The following is a 20,587-nucleotide window of genomic DNA, read 5'->3' on the forward strand; positions in this document are numbered from 1 at the left end:
ACAGGAGCATTAATGGTACCATAAACTGATAATTTTGCCTTTACTCTTGAAAAGCACTAAAATCTAGATGTAATTAATCTACTTGCAGTTTAGAATGAGAGTAGTTCACAAATGAGCTTTCCTTGTTAAATAGATACTAAGAAGGAAAAATCCCAAGCATAACTTTAAAAACAGAAATTGTCCTAAGTACTAAGGATGAACAATAATGAAATTAAAATGTATGTATTATGAAAAGACATAATGTAAACTATATTGGGGATTGTAAAAAGATATTCATAAGCATTAAGGCTTGGAAAAATGCAACTATATAGATATAGGAATGCAACACATTTCTGAAAAGAAATCACATTAATTCTAATAAAGAGAAAAATATAGACTAGTTTCTCCCTACAAAATATATTAAAGCAAATTCTTACTTATATTTAAATGTTTTACATATATTCAATTCATAAAATTACTTAAGAAAATACTTCAATTTGTTGCTCAGTTTTCTAGATTTATTTTTTTTCAGACATGAGCAAGTTTCTTTTTCATCAGTAGATTTCTGCTCTCCTAGAGACCCTAGGAACAGTGAGTCATCGAATTCTTCTAGGCAGAATCCTAAGTCTACGTATGTGGGAGATCCTGAATTACAGAACAAAAGAATTTTCCAATTTAAAATCCCTGGTTGTTTAACTGATCATTTTAATTCTCACTTCATTTCTGTGATTATTTTTAAATTGTGTGGAGAGTTTAGTTTCCTCAGGTAACAGAAAGCCACAGTTTTGGTTTATACTAAACATTTAGCTGCACTTATTTCACATGAATGCTTCCAACAAGAGAAATGTCCTTCTCTATTTCATCAACGATTAAGAAAAAATTCAGAGAATGAAACAAAACTTTGCAGGATAATGGCGAAATGTTTATTCATAGAATATGTACTTACTTTTGGGGCCACGTGATGTCACTCTTGGCTGAGAAATTCTCTGATTCAAAGCCATCTTTTAGGCTTTGGAAAGACAGTCCGGTCTTTTATAGTCTCCTAGGGCAGAACAGTGACGAACACAGCAGGGTGGGACTGAAGGAATCAGAAGATTTCCCCTAGTTTTGAAAAATTTTTCGCTAACTATAAAAAAGATCGAGTATTTGAAATGTTGTACTCAAGTCGAGGCGACCAAGGGGACCGGGATCTACTGCTACTGTTTATCATTCTCACAGCCTGGGAGACCGGGAGCAGCCAGGTCCACTACTCAGTCCTGGAGGAGGCCAAACACGGCACCTTCGTGGGCCACATCGCCCAGGACCTAAGGCTGGAGCTGGCGGAGCTGGTGCCCCGCTTGTTCCAGTTGGATTCCAAAGGCCGCGGGGACCTTCTGGAGGTAAATCTGCAGAACGGCGTTTTGTTTGTGAATTCTCGGATCGACCGGGAGGAGCTGTGCGGGCGGAGCGCGGAGTGCAGCATCCACCTGGAGGTGATCGTGGACCGGCCGCTGCAGGTGTTCCACGTGGAGGTGGAGGTGAAGGACATTAACGACAATCCTCCTGTGTTCCCCGGAACACAAAGGAATCTGTTTATCGCGGAATCCAGGCCGCTTGACTCTCGGTTTCCACTAGAGGGCGCCTCCGATGCAGATATCGGGGAGAACGCTCTGTTGACTTACAGGCTGAGCTCCAATGAGTATTTCTCTCTGGACGTACCAACCACCGACCAACAGGTAAAGCCTCTGGGACTTGTATTACGAAAACCTTTAGACAGGGAAGAATCTCCGGAACTTCATTTAGTGCTCACGGCCACTGACAGAGGCAAACCTGAGCTGACTGGCACAGTTCAGTTACTCGTCAAAGTGCTGGACGCCAATGACAACGCCCCAGCTTTCGACAGGACACTCTATGCGGTGAAATTACCAGAAAACGTTCCCAATGCAACGTTCGTAATTAAACTTAACGCCTCAGATTTAGACGAAGGCTTGAATGGGGATATTATTTACTCATTCTCTAGTGACGTTTCTCCAGATATAAAATTTAAGTTCTACATAGACCCCCTAAGTGGGAAGATTATAGTAACAGGACATATAGATTTTGAAGAAAGTAAAGCCTACAAAATTCCAGTAGAGGCGATCGATAAAGGCCTCCCACCCCTGGCTGGTCACTGTACAGTTCTTGTGGAAGTTGTGGACACTAACGACTTTGCTCCAGAGTTGATTATCAAAACGCTCTGGCTCCCTGTCAAAGAGGACGCACAGCTGGGGACAATCATTGCCCTGATCAGCGTTATTGACCGAGACGAAGGTGCAAATGGACAGGTGACCTGTTCCGTGATGCCTCATGTCCCCTTCAAACTGGTGTCCACCTTCAAGAATTACTACTCGCTGGTGCTGGACAGCGCCCTGGACCGCGAGAGGGTGGCAAACTATGAAGTGGTGGTGACCGCGAGGGACGGGGGCTCGCCTTCGCTGTCGGCCACAGCCAGCGTGTCCGTGGAGGTGGCCGACGTGAACGACAACGCGCCCGCGTTCGCGCAGCCCGAGTACACGGTGCTGATGAAGGAGAACAACCCACCCGGCTGTCACATCTTCACGGTGTCGGCGCGGGACGCGGACGCGCAGGAGAACGCGCTGGTGTCCTACTCGCTGGTGGAGAGGCGGGTGGGCGAGCGAGCGCTGTCGAGCTACGTGTCGGTGCACGCGGAGAGCGGCAAGGTGTACGCGCTGCAGCCGCTGGACCACGAGGAGCTGGAGCTGCTGCAGTTCCAGGTGAGCGCGCACGACGCGGGCGTGCCACCTCTGGGCAGCAACGTGACGCTGCAGGTGTTCGTGCTGGACGAGAACGACAACGCGCCCGCGCTGCTGCTGCCCGGGCCGGGCGGCGGGGCGGGAGCGCTGAGTCAGCTCGTGGCTCGGTCGGTGGGCGCGGGCCACGTGGTGGCGAAGGTGCGCGCGGTGGACGCGGACTCGGGCTACAACGCGTGGCTGTCGTACGAGCTGCAGCCGGCGGCGGGTGGCGCGCACAGCCCATTCCGCGTCGGGCTGTACACGGGCGAGATCAGCACGACGCGCGCCCTGGACGAGGCGGACGCGCCGCGCCAGCGCCTGCTGGTGCTGGTGAAGGACCACGGCGAGCCGGCGCTGACGGCCACGGCCACCGTGCTGCTGTCGCTGGAGGACAGCGGCCAGGCGCCCAAGGCCTCTTCGCGGGCGTCGACGGGCGCCGCTGGCGCGGAGGCCGCTCTGGTGGATGTGAACGTGTACCTGATCATCGCCATCTGCGCGGTGTCCAGCCTGTTGGTGCTCACGCTGCTGCTGTACACGGCGCTGCGGTGCTCGGCGCCGCCCAGCGAGGGCGCGTGCGGGCCCGGGAAGCCCACGCTGGTGTGCTCCAGCGCGGTGGGGAGCTGGTCTTACTCGCAGCAGAGGCGGCAGCGGGTGTGCTCTGGGGAGGGGCCGCCCAAGGCAGATCTCATGGCCTTCAGCCCCAGCCTACCTCCGTGTCCTGGATCTGTAGATGGAACTGGAGACCCACAAGCTTCTTTGGACTCCTCTGGGAAGGTGGGTTGCTCTAATATTTTGTTTTTTTATGTATGTATTCATTTAGTCTTGCAAAATATTTTAATTATCCTATAAGATACTTTTAAATAATTTTTATCCAAGTTTTTCTAGTTCTGCCAGGATGTTTAATTTTATTTCCGGAAAGTGAACCTTAACTTTGTAACTGACTTTTGCTTCGACTTCTAGTTGAGAATTATTATAAACCATACACTGAACAGACATTTATATTAGAGCCGAATCCATTTTATTTAAAACCTGTTGTGGGAGTCATATTGAATTCCTGATTAATTGCTGCCACCGACCTGAAAACTATTAGGTGAAAACAAATTTAGTCATTACACATTAACTGCAACACCACTCTATCAAATGATAATTTATTTCTAAAGTAAGCATGGTAGTTTAGTCTAATTATATTGTTTTTAAACAACCCCATAGCAGATAATATGCAGTCACTCTTCCCTTGTCAACTTATAGTTTCCTACCTTTCTGGAGACACGGCGGTCAGCACTAGTTAGTGTCTGTAACTTCAGTAAGCAACTTCCAATATACCTAGAAAACAGTTGCTTTACTTTAGGAATTTAATGTTGACAATAATTGTTTCAAATATAACTCTTATTCCCACTTGTTCAAAATGTTTCTATCCATTGTCTGACAGTGTAGCTCATAAAAAAATGTTGATTGAGAATTTTTTCTACGCATAGAAGTTTTTTTGAAATTCATGTTTTATCTGATATTGAAGAAAATACTCCCTGAAAGGTACTTTCTTTCCTGAAGAAGACTTTCTCCTTTTATCGAAATTTTCTTTTAGTAATATAATGCTGGGGCATTAAAGATATACCCATATTTCACACTTTGAATTCTCTTGAAATTGTTGTCTGGAACTTGACCAGTTTACATGAGGATTTACTTTTTCTCTCAGTATTCCAAAAGACAGAAATCTGGAGATGAGATTGTGCACCTTTAAAGTCACTACAAGCTAAACTTACATTTCCTGGATTATGGTTTGCAAGTTTCAAATTGGTGGTTTTCCACACTCTATCTTTAGTCCAAGCATTCGTTTTGTTTTCTAATTTATATCTTAAAAACTTCCTTTATTCTTACATTGCATTTTTGTAATGTGTTTTATATTTCTACTCAGGGGTTTTATTTTATTTTTTATCATGTCAGGTATTTTACAAGGCATTTCTTAATTGAAAATTCAACAGAGCAAGTCAGAGTGGACTGAGAATAGAGCCACAATGTAACCAGGCACATGCAAGTAAAAATCACTTAAATATTTCAGTACTTTGTTTCTCTCCAAATGACACGTTTGGTTTATGCTACAAAGCAATCTATTTTTTTCCCATTTTATTTCTTGCAAAACTTGAATATTCTCTGAACTCTTGTCATAAAACCTATGTCTGTTGGCACAACTCACCTTAAATCCAGACTTATACCTTCAAATATCTCTGTCCTTGTACTTTTTCAGGTTCCATATGCCACTTGTACTTGGGCCCAGGTATTTGATTATGTTATATGTATTAAGGGATGCTAGAAGTGTCATTTGCTTCCCCCCCAAAAAACTGCCACTGCTCCTCTAGTATCTTAGAACTAGTATTATTCATTAAGTACTTACTACATATTTTATAATTAAACATTTTACTCTTTATTATTGATGGCTGCATTGATATAATTGGTAATAAGTCCCTTATACTAATCTTTATTCTCTCCCAGAATATGGGCTATCATTGTATGCAAATTTTCAGAAGACCAGTGAACATCTTAGTAATGAATTTATCTTTTGGGTCATCAGGAAGCATGAGCACACTGGGATTCAGGAAATTCAGGATTAAAAACAGCTGGGAAGTCCAAAATAGAGAGGTGAGAGCTTGGAAGACACTTCATTGCTCAATTCAAGCCAGAATCATGAGACCAATAATGAAGCTCCCCTATGCCAGTCTGTTAACTGTAGTTTCTAGATAGGGCTAACTAAGTTATGACTCAATCTCAGACACTTTTGAGAGTGAAAGGGGCACTATACAAATGTATACAAGACCACAGACAGACATAGAGCATATTTCAGGCAAACTGGTTTTTATGGTCAGCCTATCCTCAGGCCTGACAATGCTAACTGCTTTAGCAATATCTGGGGTCCTTATTGAACATTCTGCTTCCCAGATACCACCTCAAGTTTCTGAAATAAGAGGTATTGGCAAATTTGCATTTTAACAAGCATTCCAGGTGATTCTTATCCAACTGAAGTTTTAGAGGCTATAGCCCTATTGAGTTGCTTGGCAAAGCAAATTCCTATTGTTTGACAGGATATAATTTAACTACACTACTTTTCATTCATTATTGGAGATTTGTATTGGGACATTTATGTTATTACCTGGTTAAAAATGCTCATTAACAGCAATGGAATTTAGTTTATATCATTGCCTTGTGTTGAGATGATTAATCAATGATAAACTTATTTTTAGACTCCAGATAGTAGCTTACACTGAACATTGCTATTGTGGGTGGATAGATTAACTCATTACATTTTAATTCATGCTGTATAAGAAATGTAACCCTTAAAATCAGAATATGAAGAGACTTTGACCCTAGAATCATTCTAAAGGAGTAGAGAAGTATAAAAACAGAAGTTAGAAGCACACATACATCGATGAATCAAGTGACCCTCATTCCTGTAAATTTTCTTATTTATTCTATAAATGTTCTATTTTTCAGAGTTCAAAATTATTAACTTCTTTAAAAAAATAATTAAAGTAAGAAATTAACCTTTGGTTAAGACAAAACCTCCCATCAGTAAGTTTTCCTTTTTTTTTTTTTTTTTTTTTTTTTTTTTGCGATACGCGGGCCTCTCACTGTTGTGGCCTCTCCCGTTGCGGAGCACAGGCTCCGGACGCGCAGGCTCCGGACGCGCAGACTCAGTGGCCATGGCTCACCAGCCCAGCCGCTCCGCGGCATGTGGAATCTTCCCGGACAGGGGCACGAACCCGTGTCCCCTGCATCGGCAGGCGGACTCTCAACAGCTGCGCCACCAGGGAAGCCCAGTTTTCCTTTTTTTTGAAAAAGAGAAACTTCAACTTTTATCAGTAGCCTTTTATTGCCTGCACCGCGAGGCATACAAGATCTTAGTTCCCCCGACCAGGGATTGAACCCGAACCCCCTTCACTGTAAGCGTGGAGTCTTAACCACTGGACCACCCAGGAAGTCCACCATAGATATATTAATGGAGAATTTCAGTTACTGAATATTTGATTCCAAGAATTTTGAGAGAAAGTATTTTTTACTGCAGGTGATGAAAAACTTTGACACTTATAAAATTATTAGATAATGCCAAAACTGTATATTTGGGGTATTTGAAAAACATAAATATAACAAAGATGAAATTAGTTGTCTCTGAAATTGGAAATCATAAATTTTTAATTATTGTGAATCAAAATTAAGATTCTTTTTGCCCATGTAAGATGTGTATAAAAAAGTGAAACTTCCCCTGTATAACTAATTTCTCAATAAAAGCACTTTTCTGTCTTCTTAAAGACAGGAACACCACTCGGCCTGCGCAGCAGCAATATGTAAAGGCTTTATAGGGTGACACCGTTCTATAGGTAATCGTTTTATCCAAAGAGCCAATTTTGGTCTTGAGCATTATGAAACTAATGTGGCTAAAGTGAGCCCTGAGAACAACTGCCATTTATGAAGAACTCACTCTCCTTGAGGTATTATACTAGGCACTTAATATATCATAATTCATGCAACCACCATATTATTATTAATATGTTATGAATGTTATGAAAGTGAAAACTGAGACGGAGATAGGTTAAATTATTTTCCCCAAGTCACACACTAGTAAGTTGGAGACTAGGAATCAGAGGAGAGGAATTTCTGATGTTGAAGCCTGTGATCTCTCTACATTCTAGTGATGATTGGCATTTAGAAGTTGCAAATACCTCACAGAGAACTGATGCTTGAGATTAGTGTCTAAATAAGGTTTATTTAATATCAAAATAATGACAAGGAGAAGTGAATTAAGGTTTAGAAGTTGAAGAGACTTAAATTTGTTATCCAACAAAATGCTAGTACACTCAGTATTATACAAATATTAAGCGTGTTTTCAAATTCAGCTAAAGACAATCATGGTTAGGGAAGGAATTACTTCTCTGTGATTTTCCACTCAAGAAAAATGCGGCACTACGTATCGACAATGATTATTATTATATATAAAAGAAACGTAATGTGAGTCTTTGAAAGTCCATAGAGACCCAAATATGTGAAAATAGAATGAAAAGATAGGAACAAGAGTTGTTAAACTCATGGAATTGTACTTACACATTAAGCCACCGGGTGTCGCTGTCTTCCACAAAATGGCTTTTCAGAACAAAGGCATGATCCTGTTTCTCAAGGACTAGGAAAGAGCTACATTCGGAGATCTCAGCCATTTCAATAAAATTGGATGCAAGAAATCGAATAGAAAAAATCGGAGCGGTGGGTGTGTTCTGGACGCCGAGTCACTGATTTGTAAAACAGGAGAAAGTTGTGATGTTGGTCTACAGACCTATCAGGCAGAGAACCCAGCGCCTGCTTCTCTCGTTTCTGCTCATTGCAGCCTGCGAGACAGGGAGCAGCCAGGTCCATTACTCGCTCCCGGAGGAAGCCAAACACGGCACCTTCGTGGGCCGCATCGCCCAGGACCTGGGGCTGGAGCTGGAGGAGCTGGTGCCGCGCCTGTTCCGGGTGGCGTCCAAAGGCCGCGGGGACCTTCTGGAGGTAAATCTGCAGAATGGCATTTTGTTTGTGAATTCTCGGATCGACCGGGAGGAGCTGTGCGGGCGGAGCGTGGAGTGCAGCATCCACCTGGAGGTGATCGTGGACCGGCCGCTGCAGGTGTTCCATGTGGAGGTGGAGGTGAAGGACATTAATGACAACCCGCCGGTCTTCTCTGTCTCAGAACAAAAGCTCTCAATTTACGAATCTCGACTGCTTGACTCTCGATTTCCTCTAGAAGGTGCATCTGATGCGGATATCGGAGAGAACGCAATGCTTACTTACAGACTCAGTCCAAATGACTTTTTCACTCTTGATATTATAAACAAAAAGGACAAAGGCAAATTTCCAGTGCTTGTTCTACGAAAACTGCTGGATCGTGAAGAAAATCCTCAGCTTCAGTTGTTATTAACGGCAACTGATGGAGGCAAACCCGAACTGATGGGATTTGTTACTCTGCTGATCCTGGTGTTAGACGCCAATGATAATGCACCTCTATGTGACCGATCCGTTTATGAAGTTAAGATGTATGAAAATTCAGCGAACCAAACATTAGTCATCTGGCTAAATGCTTCTGATGTGGATGAAGGGATAAATAAGGAAATAATATATTCGTTTAGCTCTTTGGTCCCACCCAGCACAAGAAGGAAATTTCTAATGAATGAAAGCACAGGAGAAATAAGAGTAAACGATGCTATTGACTTTGAGGATAGTAATACTTACGAAATTCATGTAGATGTTACAGATAAAGGAAACCCACCTATGGTTGGTCACTGCACTGTCCTAGTGGAAATCCTGGATGAAAACGATAATTCACCTGAGGTGGTTGTCACTTCTTTGGCTCTTCCGGTGCGAGAGGACGCTTACGTGGGCACCGTCATCGCCTTAATCAGCGTGTCCGACCGTGACTCTGGCGCCAACGGGCAGGTGACCTGCACATTAACACCTCATGTCCCCTTCAAACTGGTGTCCACCTTCAAGAATTACTATTCGATGGTGCTGGACAGCGCCCTGGACCGAGAGAGCTTGGAGAACTATGAGGTGGTGGTGACAGCGCGGGACGCGGGCTCGCCTTCCCTGTCGGCCACAGCCAGCGTGTCCGTGGAGGTGGCCGACGTGAACGACAACGCGCCCGCGTTCGCGCAGCCCGAGTACACGGTGTTCGTGAAGGAGAACAACCCGCCCGGCTGCCACATCTTCACGGTGTCGGCGCGGGACGCGGACGCTCAGGAGAACGCGCTGGTGTCCTACTCGCTGGTGGAGCGGCGGGTGGGCGAGCGAGCGCTGTCGAGCTACGTGTCGGTGCACGCGGAGAGCGGCAAGGTGTACGCGCTGCAGCCGCTGGACCACGAGGAGCTGGAGCTGCTGCAGTTCCAGGTGAGCGCGCGCGACGCGGGCGTGCCGCCTCTGGGCAGCAACGTGACGCTGCAGGTGTTCGTGCTGGACGAGAACGACAACTCGCCCGCGCTGCTGCTGCCCGGGACGGGCGGCGGGGCGGGCGAGCTGAGCCGGCTGGTGGCTCGGTCAGTGGGCGCGGACCACGTGGTGGCGAAGGTGCGCGCGGTGGACGCGGACTCGGGCTACAACGCGTGGCTGTCGTACGAGCTGCAGCCGGTGGCGGGTGGCGCGCGCAGCCCGTTCCGCGTCGGGCTGTACACGGGCGAGATCAGCACGACGCGCGCCCTGGACGAGGCGGACGCGCCGCGCCAGCGCCTGCTGGTGCTGGTGAAGGACCACGGCGAGCCGGCGCTGACGGCCACGGCCACCGTGCTTCTGTCGCTGGAGGACAGCGGCCAGGCGCCCAAGGCCTCTTCGCGGGCGTCGACGGGCGCCGCTGGCGCGGAGGCCGCTCTGGTGGATGTGAACGTGTACCTGATCATCGCCATCTGCGCGGTGTCCAGCCTGTTGGTGCTCACGCTGCTGCTGTACACGGCGCTGCGGTGCTCGGCGCCGCCCAGCGAGGGCGCGTGCGGGCCCGGGAAGCCCACGCTGGTGTGCTCCAGCGCGGTGGGGAGCTGGTCTTACTCGCAGCAGAGGCGGCAGCGGGTGTGCTCTGGGGAGGGGCCGCCCAAGGCAGATCTCATGGCCTTCAGCCCCAGTCTTACGCCGTGTCCACTACCAGACGTAGAAGGGGAAGAACAGTCTACTGGAGGCAACCACTCTAGCAAGGTGGGTTATTGCTTTTCAATTTTTATAGTTTGCTTCGTGAATATTTTATTTCACCGCTTTCCCCCTCAAATATGTATCTTGGAATACCTTCATTCTTTGTCTAAATATCATGTATTTATATAATTCCTCAAATATTCCTTAGTAATTCCATTTGTAATATAGTTTATTCTAAAAGTTCACTTTATATTCTATATACAGTACCTTGTGCATCAACTTTTGCTGAATACTTCAATTTTTAATATATGCCATTTTTCTCAATTCATTTATATTTTCCAATATAAATATTTGATGTCGGTTGAAGATTTTTATTTTTTTCATACACTATTTTTTATTTTACAAATATTTGTCAGATTAGTACTTTATAATTTTATTTAATTTTTAAATCTAAAAATTGAAATAACCTTGCTACAGTAACAAAAACCTGCTACAATCAATTTCCTTCACGATGAAAATGTGGTTTTTGCTCCCTAAGTACAGAATGTGTAGTGCAACATAACATAATGCATACTAGAGCTTCAGTGTTTACACTTTATTCTTTTTTTTTTGGTGGTACGCGGGCCTCTCACTGTTGTGGCCTCTCCCGTTGCGGAGCACAGGCTCCGGACGCGCAGGCTCAGCGGCCATGGCTCACGGGCCCAGCCGCTCCGCGGCATGTGGGATCCTCCCAGACCGGGGCACGAACCCGTGTTCCCTGCATTGGCAGGCGGACTCTCAAACAATGTGCCACCAGGGAAGCCCTACACTTTATTCTTAATAGTAGATTATGTAGACTGGAAGATTACCATTTTAAAAAGTCCTAATCTACGGAATTAAATTAAGTGTTTTGAATTTTAAATGTTTTTTTGAATTTTTATTTTAGTTTTTAACTTTTTTTTCTTTTTTACTGAGTTTAGTCGGATAATGTCTGCCACTGGCTCTGTTATTAACATAAATATTTTAAAAAACCTTTGTAGACAGTTTAATTCAATTCAGAATGACTGAAATTTTAGGATGAAACCATAAATTTTCCCAAATCAAGGATTGCTTTTAACATTCTTGACAAAAAAAGGAGTTAGCCCATTTCTTTTAAAACTTCTTATTTTTATAAACATATTTAACACGCTCTTTATTAGATGGCATTAAAATGAGACTAATCATGAATATTCCTTTGCTCTTGGCAGCATAGTATTTGTGATACCTTGTTTCAAGGTGAGAGGGACTTCCCTAGTGGTCCAGTGGTTAAAACTCTGCGCTTCCACTGTAGGGGGTGAGGAGTTCGATCCCAGATTGGGGAACTAAGATCCCACATGCTGCGTGGTGGGGGGGAAAAAAAAGAGTAATGAACCCATAGGTTTATTGGTATACTGTAGTAATTAGCTATATGATAGCCTTGGAACGTAGGAGCTTTAAAAACTATCTCTCATATGTACTTAATTAGTGAAGGAATTTTTTTTTTTTTTTTGCCCCGGATGCGCAGGCTCAGCGGCCATGGCTTGCGGGCTCAACCGCTGCGCAGCATGTGGGATCTTCCCGGACCGGGGCACGAACCCGAGTCCCCTGCATTGGCAGGCAGACTCTCAACCACTGTGCCACCAGGGAAGCCCTGAAGGAATTCTTAAAAGCAAAAATAGAATGGACCTACAGCATGGAGTCATTCCTAAAGGGAATGAAGTATTTCAATCAGCAAACATGAGGAGGTTTATTTCCTAGTCATGTCTTTTTCTCAAATTTAGCCACCCCCACGTGCTAAAATTTTTCCTTCTCTTCTTTAGGTAAATATGTTGGTCTTGAACTTATGGCTTCCACAATTAATAAAAGAACTAGCTGTAGTTAGAACTGTAAATCTTTGGCATAGATTTAATTATTGAATCACTATTTTAAAATGTGTTTAAAATAAAGACCGTAGCTATTACGTAAAATCTAAGATTTCCTTGGGTAAACATTTATAATTTTTTTTAGTAGGGAAATTCAGGATTAAAGTATTTTTCTAAGACAACACTGATAAACTTTAATGCAATCAATAATTATGCAAATTTCAGCATTTAAAAAAATTTGAGTAAAACAAGAAAATAAAATTGAGTGATTAAATGAGATTTAGAATACTCTTGATACCCTAATCTCCTTAAACCCATTCTGGAATAGAATGGGTATAAACAAAGTGACAAATATAACTTGGATTCCTCATCCGTGGGTTTTTTTTTGTGGGGGGTAGAAAGAAATTACTTTTACAAATAGCAATGAATATAATGCAAATTTACACTGTCCTTCAGGTTGGAAACTACAACATTCACCCTGAGCACATACAGTAATTGAAAAAAAAACTTTTAAATGAGACAAAGGTAAATATGTTTTGTATTTCCAGGAGTCAGTACTTGGTAAATTCATTAACATCGAAGCAAATATGTTTTTTGGACAAACTGATAAGTAGCTTGCGTATGAGCATGGGTTTGAAACAACCTCAGGTTGAGATGATAACTTAGAGAACTGGTATTTTGAGTTATCCTCTACACAATTGGACTAAATGTTTAGAATAATTTACATAGTATAAATATTAAGCAATAGAACATTATAGAGTGTTAGCAATGGAGTGAACTTAATAAGGAGCCATTCAAAAATGATCTATTTCTAAAAGTCTAAAAAACTGTATTGCTAATAACCTACATATATGGATTTTTTTCATGTTCAAATACATAACATAGCGCTCTAATACGTTCTCTTAGATACCCATATCCAAGATAAAACTCTTCTTGGACTTCTAATTTGTAAAACCGAACCACCTTTAAAGAGCTAGTGGTCACACACAAAGAATATATAATGAAAGAATTAAAATTACACACACACACACACACACACACACACAATGGACCAATATGAAGGAATCACGAAAGAAGCAATATAAGTGAAAGAAAGTACAAACGATAAACACACTTCCACTTTAAGCCACAGGATGTCGTTGTTCTCCAAGGAGAGGACTGTTTTAACCGAAAAAAAAAAAAAAATAATAACGATTATTCTCGCACCAGAAAGGCTCGCCACTGTTCCGGTGCTTTATAGACTATAAACACACCCATATTGTTAAGATCAGCTGGGATATCAGGAACAAAGACTCAGAAGGAAGGTCTCAAAAGGACTACATATTTCTACGCATGAAGTGTTTATTTACTAACCAGAAGCGAGTCACGATGTTAACTTCAGGACCAGAGAGGCAGGGAGCCTGGCTCCTGCTTCACTCGCTTCTGCTCCTCGCAGCATGGGAGACAGGGAGCAGCCAGGTCCATTATTCGGTCCCCGAGGAAGCCAAACACGGCAGCTTCGTGGGCCGCATCGCCCAGGACCTGGGGCTGGAGCTGGAGGAGCTGGTGCCGCGCCTGTTCCGGGTGGCGTCCAAAGGCCGCGGGGACCTTCTGGAGGTAAATCTGCAGAATGGCATTTTGTTTGTGAATTCTCGGATCGACCGGGAGGAGCTGTGCGGGCGGAGCGTGGAGTGCAACATCCACCTGGAGGTGATCGTGGACCGGCCGCTGCAGGTGTTCCATGTGGAGGTGGAAATAAAGGATATTAACGACAATCCGCCTGTATTCCCAGCGACACACAAAAATCTCTTTATTTCCGAAACTAGGCCTCTTGACTCTCATTTTTCACTAGAGGGCGCCTCCGATGCAGATATCGGGGCCAACGCTCTGCTGACTTACAGACTGAGCCCCAATGAGTATTTCTCTCTGGAAGTACCGACCAACGACGAGCAGGTAACACCGCTCGAACTAGTACTAAAAAAACCTTTAGACAGGGAAGTCACTTCAGAGCTTCTCTTGGTGCTCAAAGCAACGGATGGGGGCAAACCTGAGCTGACAGGCACTGTAGAGTTAAACATCACAGTGCTGGATGTAAATGACAACGCCCCAGTGTTTGACAAAGCAGTTTATCGTATAAAATTACTGGAAAATGCAAGAAACGGTACACTGGTTATTAGACTTAACGCCTCGGATTTGGACGAGGGTTCAAACGGCCACATTCTTTATTCCTTTGCAACTGATGTCTCTAATACAGAAGCCTCTTTTCGCATAGATTCAAACAGTGGAGAAATAAAAGTGAATGGAAAAATAGATTTTGAAGAAATTAAATTATGGAAACTTCAAATAGAAGCAGTTGACAAAGGAAACCCCCCAATGTTTGGTCACTGCACAATCTTGATAGAAGTCTTGGACATCAACGATAATGCCCCAGAGTTGCTAGTGACGTCACTGTTGCTCTCTATTCCAGAGGATGCTCCACCGGGGACTGTCATCGCTCTAATCAGTGTAACCGACCATGACGCCGGTGGCAATGCGCGGGTGACCTGCTCACTAACACCCCAAGTCCCCTTCAAACTGGTGTCCACCTTCAAGAATTACTATTCGCTAGTGCTGGACAGCGCCCTGGACCGAGAGGCAGTGTCGGAATATGCTCTAGTACTGATCGCGAGGGACGGGGGCTCGCCTTCTCTGTCGACCATGGCCAGCGTGTCCGTGGAGGTGGCCGACGTGAACGACAACGCGCCCGCGTTCGCGCAGCCCGAGTACACGGTGTTCGTGAAGGAGAACAACCCGCCCGGCTGCCACATCTTCACGGTGTCGGCGCGGGACGCGGACGCTCAGGAGAACGCGCTGGTGTCCTACTCGCTGGTGGAGCGGCGGGTGGGCGAGCGAGCGCTGTCGAGCTACGTGTCGGTGCACGCGGAGAGCGGCAAGGTGTACGCGCTGCAGCCGCTGGACCACGAGGAGCTGGAGCTGCTGCAGTTCCAGGTGAGCGCGCGCGACGCGGGCGTGCCGCCTCTGGGCAGCAACGTGACGCTGCAGGTGTTCGTGCTGGACGAGAACGACAACGCGCCCGCGCTGCTGCTGCCCGGGACGGGCGGCGGGGCGGGCGCGCTGAGCCAGCTGGTGGCTCGGTCGGTGGGCGCGGGCCACGTGGTGGCGAAGGTGCGCGCGGTGGACGCGGACTCGGGCTACAACGCGTGGCTGTCGTACGAGCTGCAGCCGGCGGCGGGTGGCGCGCGCAGCCCGTTCCGCGTGGGGCTGTACACGGGCGAGATCAGCACGACGCGCGCCCTGGACGAGGCGGACGCGCCGCGCCAGCGCCTGCTGGTGCTGGTGAAGGACCACGGCGAGCCGGCGCTGACGGCCACGGCCACCGTGCTGCTGTCGCTGGAGGACAGCGGCCAGGCGCCCAAGGCCTCTACGCGGGCGTCGACCGGCGCCGCTGGCGCGGAGGCCGCTCTGGTGGATGTGAACGTGTACCTGATCATCGCCATCTGCGCGGTGTCCAGCCTGTTGGTGCTCACGCTGCTGCTGTACACGGCGCTGCGGTGCTCGGCGCCGTCCAGCGAGGGCGCGTGCGGGCCCGGGAAGCCCACGCTGGTGTGCTCCAGCGCGGTGGGGAGCTGGTCTTACTCGCAGCAGAGGCGGCAGAGGGTGTGCTCTGGGGAGGGGCCGCCCAAGGCAGACCTCATGGCCTTCAGCCCTAGTGTCCCTCCAGGTTCGAATTCTGGAGATATTGGAGACCAACAGGAATTTTGCGAGAATGTAAGTACAGTAATTCTGAGATGTATCATGCCTCTTAATGTCAATCACATAGTAGTTCACTAACAAATTACTGTTAAGTCCATTGCTTCAGTTATTTGTTGTCTTTTTCTTGCGATGGTTTTTTCTAAAGCACAATGGAAGTACAGCCATTTTTATTACTTTTCACCACAGTCTTCTTGAATATACGGGGAATATTATTTAGTTGGAGAAATAATAATAATAGTAAAAATGAAATAGACTGCTAAAGCTTCCTGTAAATGAGCAAGGCTAAGTCAGTCAGGAAGGAGACAAGGATCACTGATGGGAAATGGAGGATGTGGGTGAGGCTCAAATCTTCTGCTTCTCAATTTTGCAGCAAGTTCATTCTTCCTATTCATTTTCTTATTCTGTTTGGTGTCCTCTACGCATTATGTTTATGCATTCAAAATTACCCTAACAATTCATAATTTGGTTTTTGGGGGTTTATACATGTGTACATTCTTACCTTCCTATAATCTATAAGCTTGTGTATTACTGACGGGCATGGGCTGTTAAGGTGGCCTCATTTTATAAATGATTTTGTTTCTTTATAATCAATGACATGCTTCTTTGAGAAAGTAGGTAGAATTTTAGCCTTTCCTTTGGGAATGATTTTACTTTTTTTGTCTTTAATCCCCTCATAATTTAAACTTATTTTCTTCATAGTCTTCAGCTGCTTCAGATAGACAACTTAAAATTTTTTCTAATGTATTGACAATTTTGCTAGTTGCCTGTTGAATGCATTGGTGCTCTCCTCCACATTAATTTCTGCCATCTTCTAATTTATTTGGAAAATTTATTTGAGCATTGACCGTACTTATATTTCTTCCATTCATGGTACCTGTAATGAGGCTGTATGAAAATATTTTAGAGTGGGAAAATTCACACTTCTTTGTGCTTTGAGGTTCAAAAGGGTCTTCCCATATAGGGGAATTGTGATACTTCTGCCTGTATTCACCAAGATGCCTGGTCTTCAAAATAACATTGCTCTAAATAATTTAAGCATAACAGTCATGGAATATATATAAAGGCACTTCCGTTTGACAATGGTGCTGTTGATCACATTTCAGTATTTAACATTGTGTACTCAAAATGTTTTTAACATTGAGTACTTTAGATATATTGATACAAACTCTTTTTTTGTCTCAATGCTATGTTCATGTGAATTGTTTTCTTTAAAGATATCACAGAGAACTTGAAATTAGAGCTGTAAGGGTGTGAATCAAATAATGTGGAAGTTTATTTTGTTCTTTTTGGCTCAAATGTACAAATTAGAGATTCTTTAATTGTACTGAATGGAGAAATAAATTATATATGATATATTTACATATGGGAGGAGAACCACGTTATAGATAGGGTAAAGTAATAGAAATTCTGAGAAGGCTATTTTCTACCTAGAATGTAGGATGATTTCCATGAAGATGAACATTAGGAAATCTTCAGAAAAGGAAAAGCCATATCCTAGTTTATGGTACTGGAATTTTCTTCATTGATAGCTACAGAATAGAACAAGAGTAAACATTGGTCACTAATTATAACCAACCACCACTATTTGAGATATTTCTATTTGTAAGATATGGCATGAAGGGCTTAAAATACATAATTTCGTTTAAGTCTTATAACAACTTGTAAAGTACATTTGACTATCCAAGTTCTAAAGATTAGATAAGAGATGTTGAGATGTTTATCTATCTTGTCCACTGCTATCCAGCTAGTACATGATGGAGATGATATTCAAATGCATATCTCTTAGATTTGAGAGCCATTCTTTTATTCATTGTAGAACTTTCTAGAGTAAATCTTTTATCTGATGAGGCATAGTTCTGGCTAGGAGAATCAAGCACAAGCTGTATACAGAGTAATCCTCCTTTCTGTTTTGCTTAGAAAAACCCTTCATGATTATCTTCATGGTTAACTTTGTACAATATCATAACTGAGATAGGAATTAAGATTTTTTTATGTTTATTTTTTTATGTTGCTAAGTGATTTTTTTTCTCAGAAGTTTCATGGACATCATTATCATTTGTCTTAGTGCCACATTGAGATAGGTTTTTACGTTATTTGATCGGTAAATAATTAAGAGTTGTCTGATAAGGACTATTGATCAGTTGTTTGGAAGTGATATAAATAAGCAGAATCATTTAATATATGAGGAAAATCAGAAGACTGAGGTCTGCAAAGTTCTTGCAGAACACCAAAGCCAAATAATACATGTGGAAATGACCTTGTTCTTTTTACACTGTGAATAAGAATAATGTTTTGACAAATATAAGCGGTAATATGATTATTTCTTGGATCCTGAACATCAGTGAAGGATCAATAATTGTTTCCAAAATTGTATACTTCAATAACAGCTTTAAAGGTGTATATTTCTCATGAAAATCTTTGAAAGTGTGTGGGTCTTTCAAGATTCAGACTCCTTCAGTCTTGTTGTCTGAGAGATTTGTGCCAATTGAACAAATGATCTGTGATCAAATAACTGTGTAGACTTGAATAAGCCCTGATAGCACAGAGTGAACATCACTGCGTATATTCTACAGTTTTGTAGACAGTACTTCTAATCTGTTAATTTTGAAGAACCTACTGGGTTTCCAAGAATGGCTTCAAGATCTATTTCTCTGTTTAATGTTTTCAATAAATAGTAGTACTAGACCTATTATGAAATAATAGTGGATGATGAGGACTGGTAGAACATTAAACCATGCACTCCAATACTTGACTATCAAGACATACAGCTGGAATTTAAGACTAACCAGATTGATTTAGAAAAGGTCAGGCACGAAGTTCCTTAGCCTTTTCAATCAATCTTACAAAATCAATGTTAACAACTATATCGATGTGACTTCTTGGCATTAGCCTATTGCCGGATCTCAGGCCCATCCCCAAAGATGAGTTCAAAGATATCATAGTCTATTCTTTAGGAGCTAGTTGAGATAGTGATATCTGAAATAGCACAGCCAAAGTGCAAAAGTCGTGTCATTGGTTCATACAATATATCAAACTCTTTTATGAATTGGTGTTCATCCAATGTCACTTTATATACTTGCAAAATACCACATTTCTGGAAAGTAATTCCTAAATTAACAACTGGTTTTAATTCAGACATGTAATATCATCATCTCCCTTGGGTAAACTTTCTCATGTTTATTTCTCTGCCTTTAAAGACTCCACATTGCATATAACATCTCATTCCCCAGTTTCCATAATGAAGTGGTTGGAGGCCTGTTGCTTCTTTCTTCTACAAAATAAATCTGACAGGCCTTGAACATCATGTTAAACCTACTGTTATCTAGCCTAATGTTATATTTTGAAAAGAGGCTCATATGAGTGGTTGTTTTATAGATGCATAACAGAATTCAGTATCATAAAAGGTGATGAGCCTGCTTTTTTGTTTTTTAAGAAATAATTTTTAATTGTCTTTAAAAAGAATTCTAGCAGAATAATAATATTGGGAAAAGAGTAAATTTGAAAAAAATGAAACAAGGTTTGAAATTAGCAATAGAATATATGTATGTGTTCAAGATAAAGGAAAATATTAACATACAAATAAATATACTAGTAATTTTTTCATTGTAATATTTTTAGATTCGACATGAACCATTAAAACCATACAACAAAATACTCAAGCTAGAGTGATACTTATTCTGAACCACTTTCTACTCTAAACTTCCACTGTACCCTCTTTTTTCCTCCGTAAATCCCAAGGTAATATGAAAAGACGAAGGACATGTAACTAATTTACAACTTCAGGCAATGAAAACTCACATCAACAATTCTGATTTTCTAGTTGGTATTTTATGAAATCGAATTTCCATTAGTGTTAATGGTAGTAACATGGAAGGTCATTTAGCATTTGGTTGAATTGTTTGATTATTTTCTATGATTTTTTAGCACAATATTAGGCACTTAGAGGCAATGTGATTAGAAGTCATTTCCCTTGTTTTGGATGAACTTACAATCTCAAACCCAAAATTCTTTTAAGAAGAAATAGGTCAGCTATTTTCATGAATATGACTTGATAGATATACAAAAGCCAATGTTGGTGAGTGGAAATACCAATATGGCACAGAAATTTTCATGGTGATTTTTATTTCATTGAATGGTAAAAAGTTCATTCTATAGTTAAAAGACTACTTCTTTCATATATTGACACTATTACATAAAGTGTCATTTTGATATCTCTTATTATACTGTTAGCAATGCAACTTACATGAGAAAGCATATATGCCAGATATGTTTCATCTACATCAATAGACTTTTCTCTTATGAATTCTATGTTTTAAACTACCAAATTTGAAGTATATTTTTGTTTTTCTTGTTGTTCTTCAATGCATATAAAGTTGTTTGTAACAGGAACACAATTAAATATAAATAATGATAAAGAATTAGAACTAATAAAAATATAAGTAGAAAGCAAGTGCACATAGATAAAAACACAATATGCAGACTTAAAGACTAAAGAAGTGTTATTAAAACTTCAAATTTGTCTTTGAGTTTCCTAGCAGCCAAAGTAACAAGGGTGACTAGAAGTAAAACAATTCAAATTTGATATTTTTATATGAGGAAATGTTTGAGTTTATTTTTTCA

The 20,587-nt window shown here is 42.8% G+C and overlaps 3 protein-coding genes across 3 annotated transcripts; all 3 read left to right on the plus strand.

The window, feature by feature from the left end:
- Nucleotides 1-436: 436 nt before the first annotated feature.
- LOC111171205 (protocadherin alpha-9-like) lies at nt 437-3,864 on the plus strand. Its single transcript, XM_022566832.3, has one exon. The coding sequence runs from the start codon at nt 1,131-1,133 to the stop codon at nt 3,597-3,599; it is 2,469 nt and encodes an 822-aa protein (XP_022422540.3). The 5' UTR covers nt 437-1,130; the 3' UTR covers nt 3,600-3,864.
- Nucleotides 3,865-7,986: 4,122 nt separating this feature from the next.
- On the plus strand, nt 7,987-10,603 carry LOC111171220 (protocadherin alpha-10-like). Its single transcript, XM_022566845.2, has one exon. It carries the CDS (start codon nt 8,049-8,051, stop codon nt 10,563-10,565), a length of 2,517 nt encoding a protein of 838 aa, XP_022422553.2. The 5' UTR covers nt 7,987-8,048; the 3' UTR covers nt 10,566-10,603.
- Nucleotides 10,604-13,430: 2,827 nt separating this feature from the next.
- LOC115803307 (protocadherin alpha-10-like) lies at nt 13,431-16,173 on the plus strand. The gene has a single exon (XM_089909384.1). The coding sequence runs from the start codon at nt 13,568-13,570 to the stop codon at nt 16,043-16,045; it is 2,478 nt and encodes an 825-aa protein (XP_089765510.1). The 5' UTR covers nt 13,431-13,567; the 3' UTR covers nt 16,046-16,173.
- The last annotated feature ends 4,414 nt before the right edge of the window (nt 16,174-20,587 follow it).

Source organism: Delphinapterus leucas, chromosome 3 (assembly GCF_059928025.1).
Source record: "Delphinapterus leucas isolate spDelLeu-1000000601 "Yukka" chromosome 3, BTC_Dleu_Yukka2, whole genome shotgun sequence".
Taxonomy (NCBI): domain Eukaryota; kingdom Metazoa; phylum Chordata; class Mammalia; order Artiodactyla; family Monodontidae; genus Delphinapterus; species Delphinapterus leucas.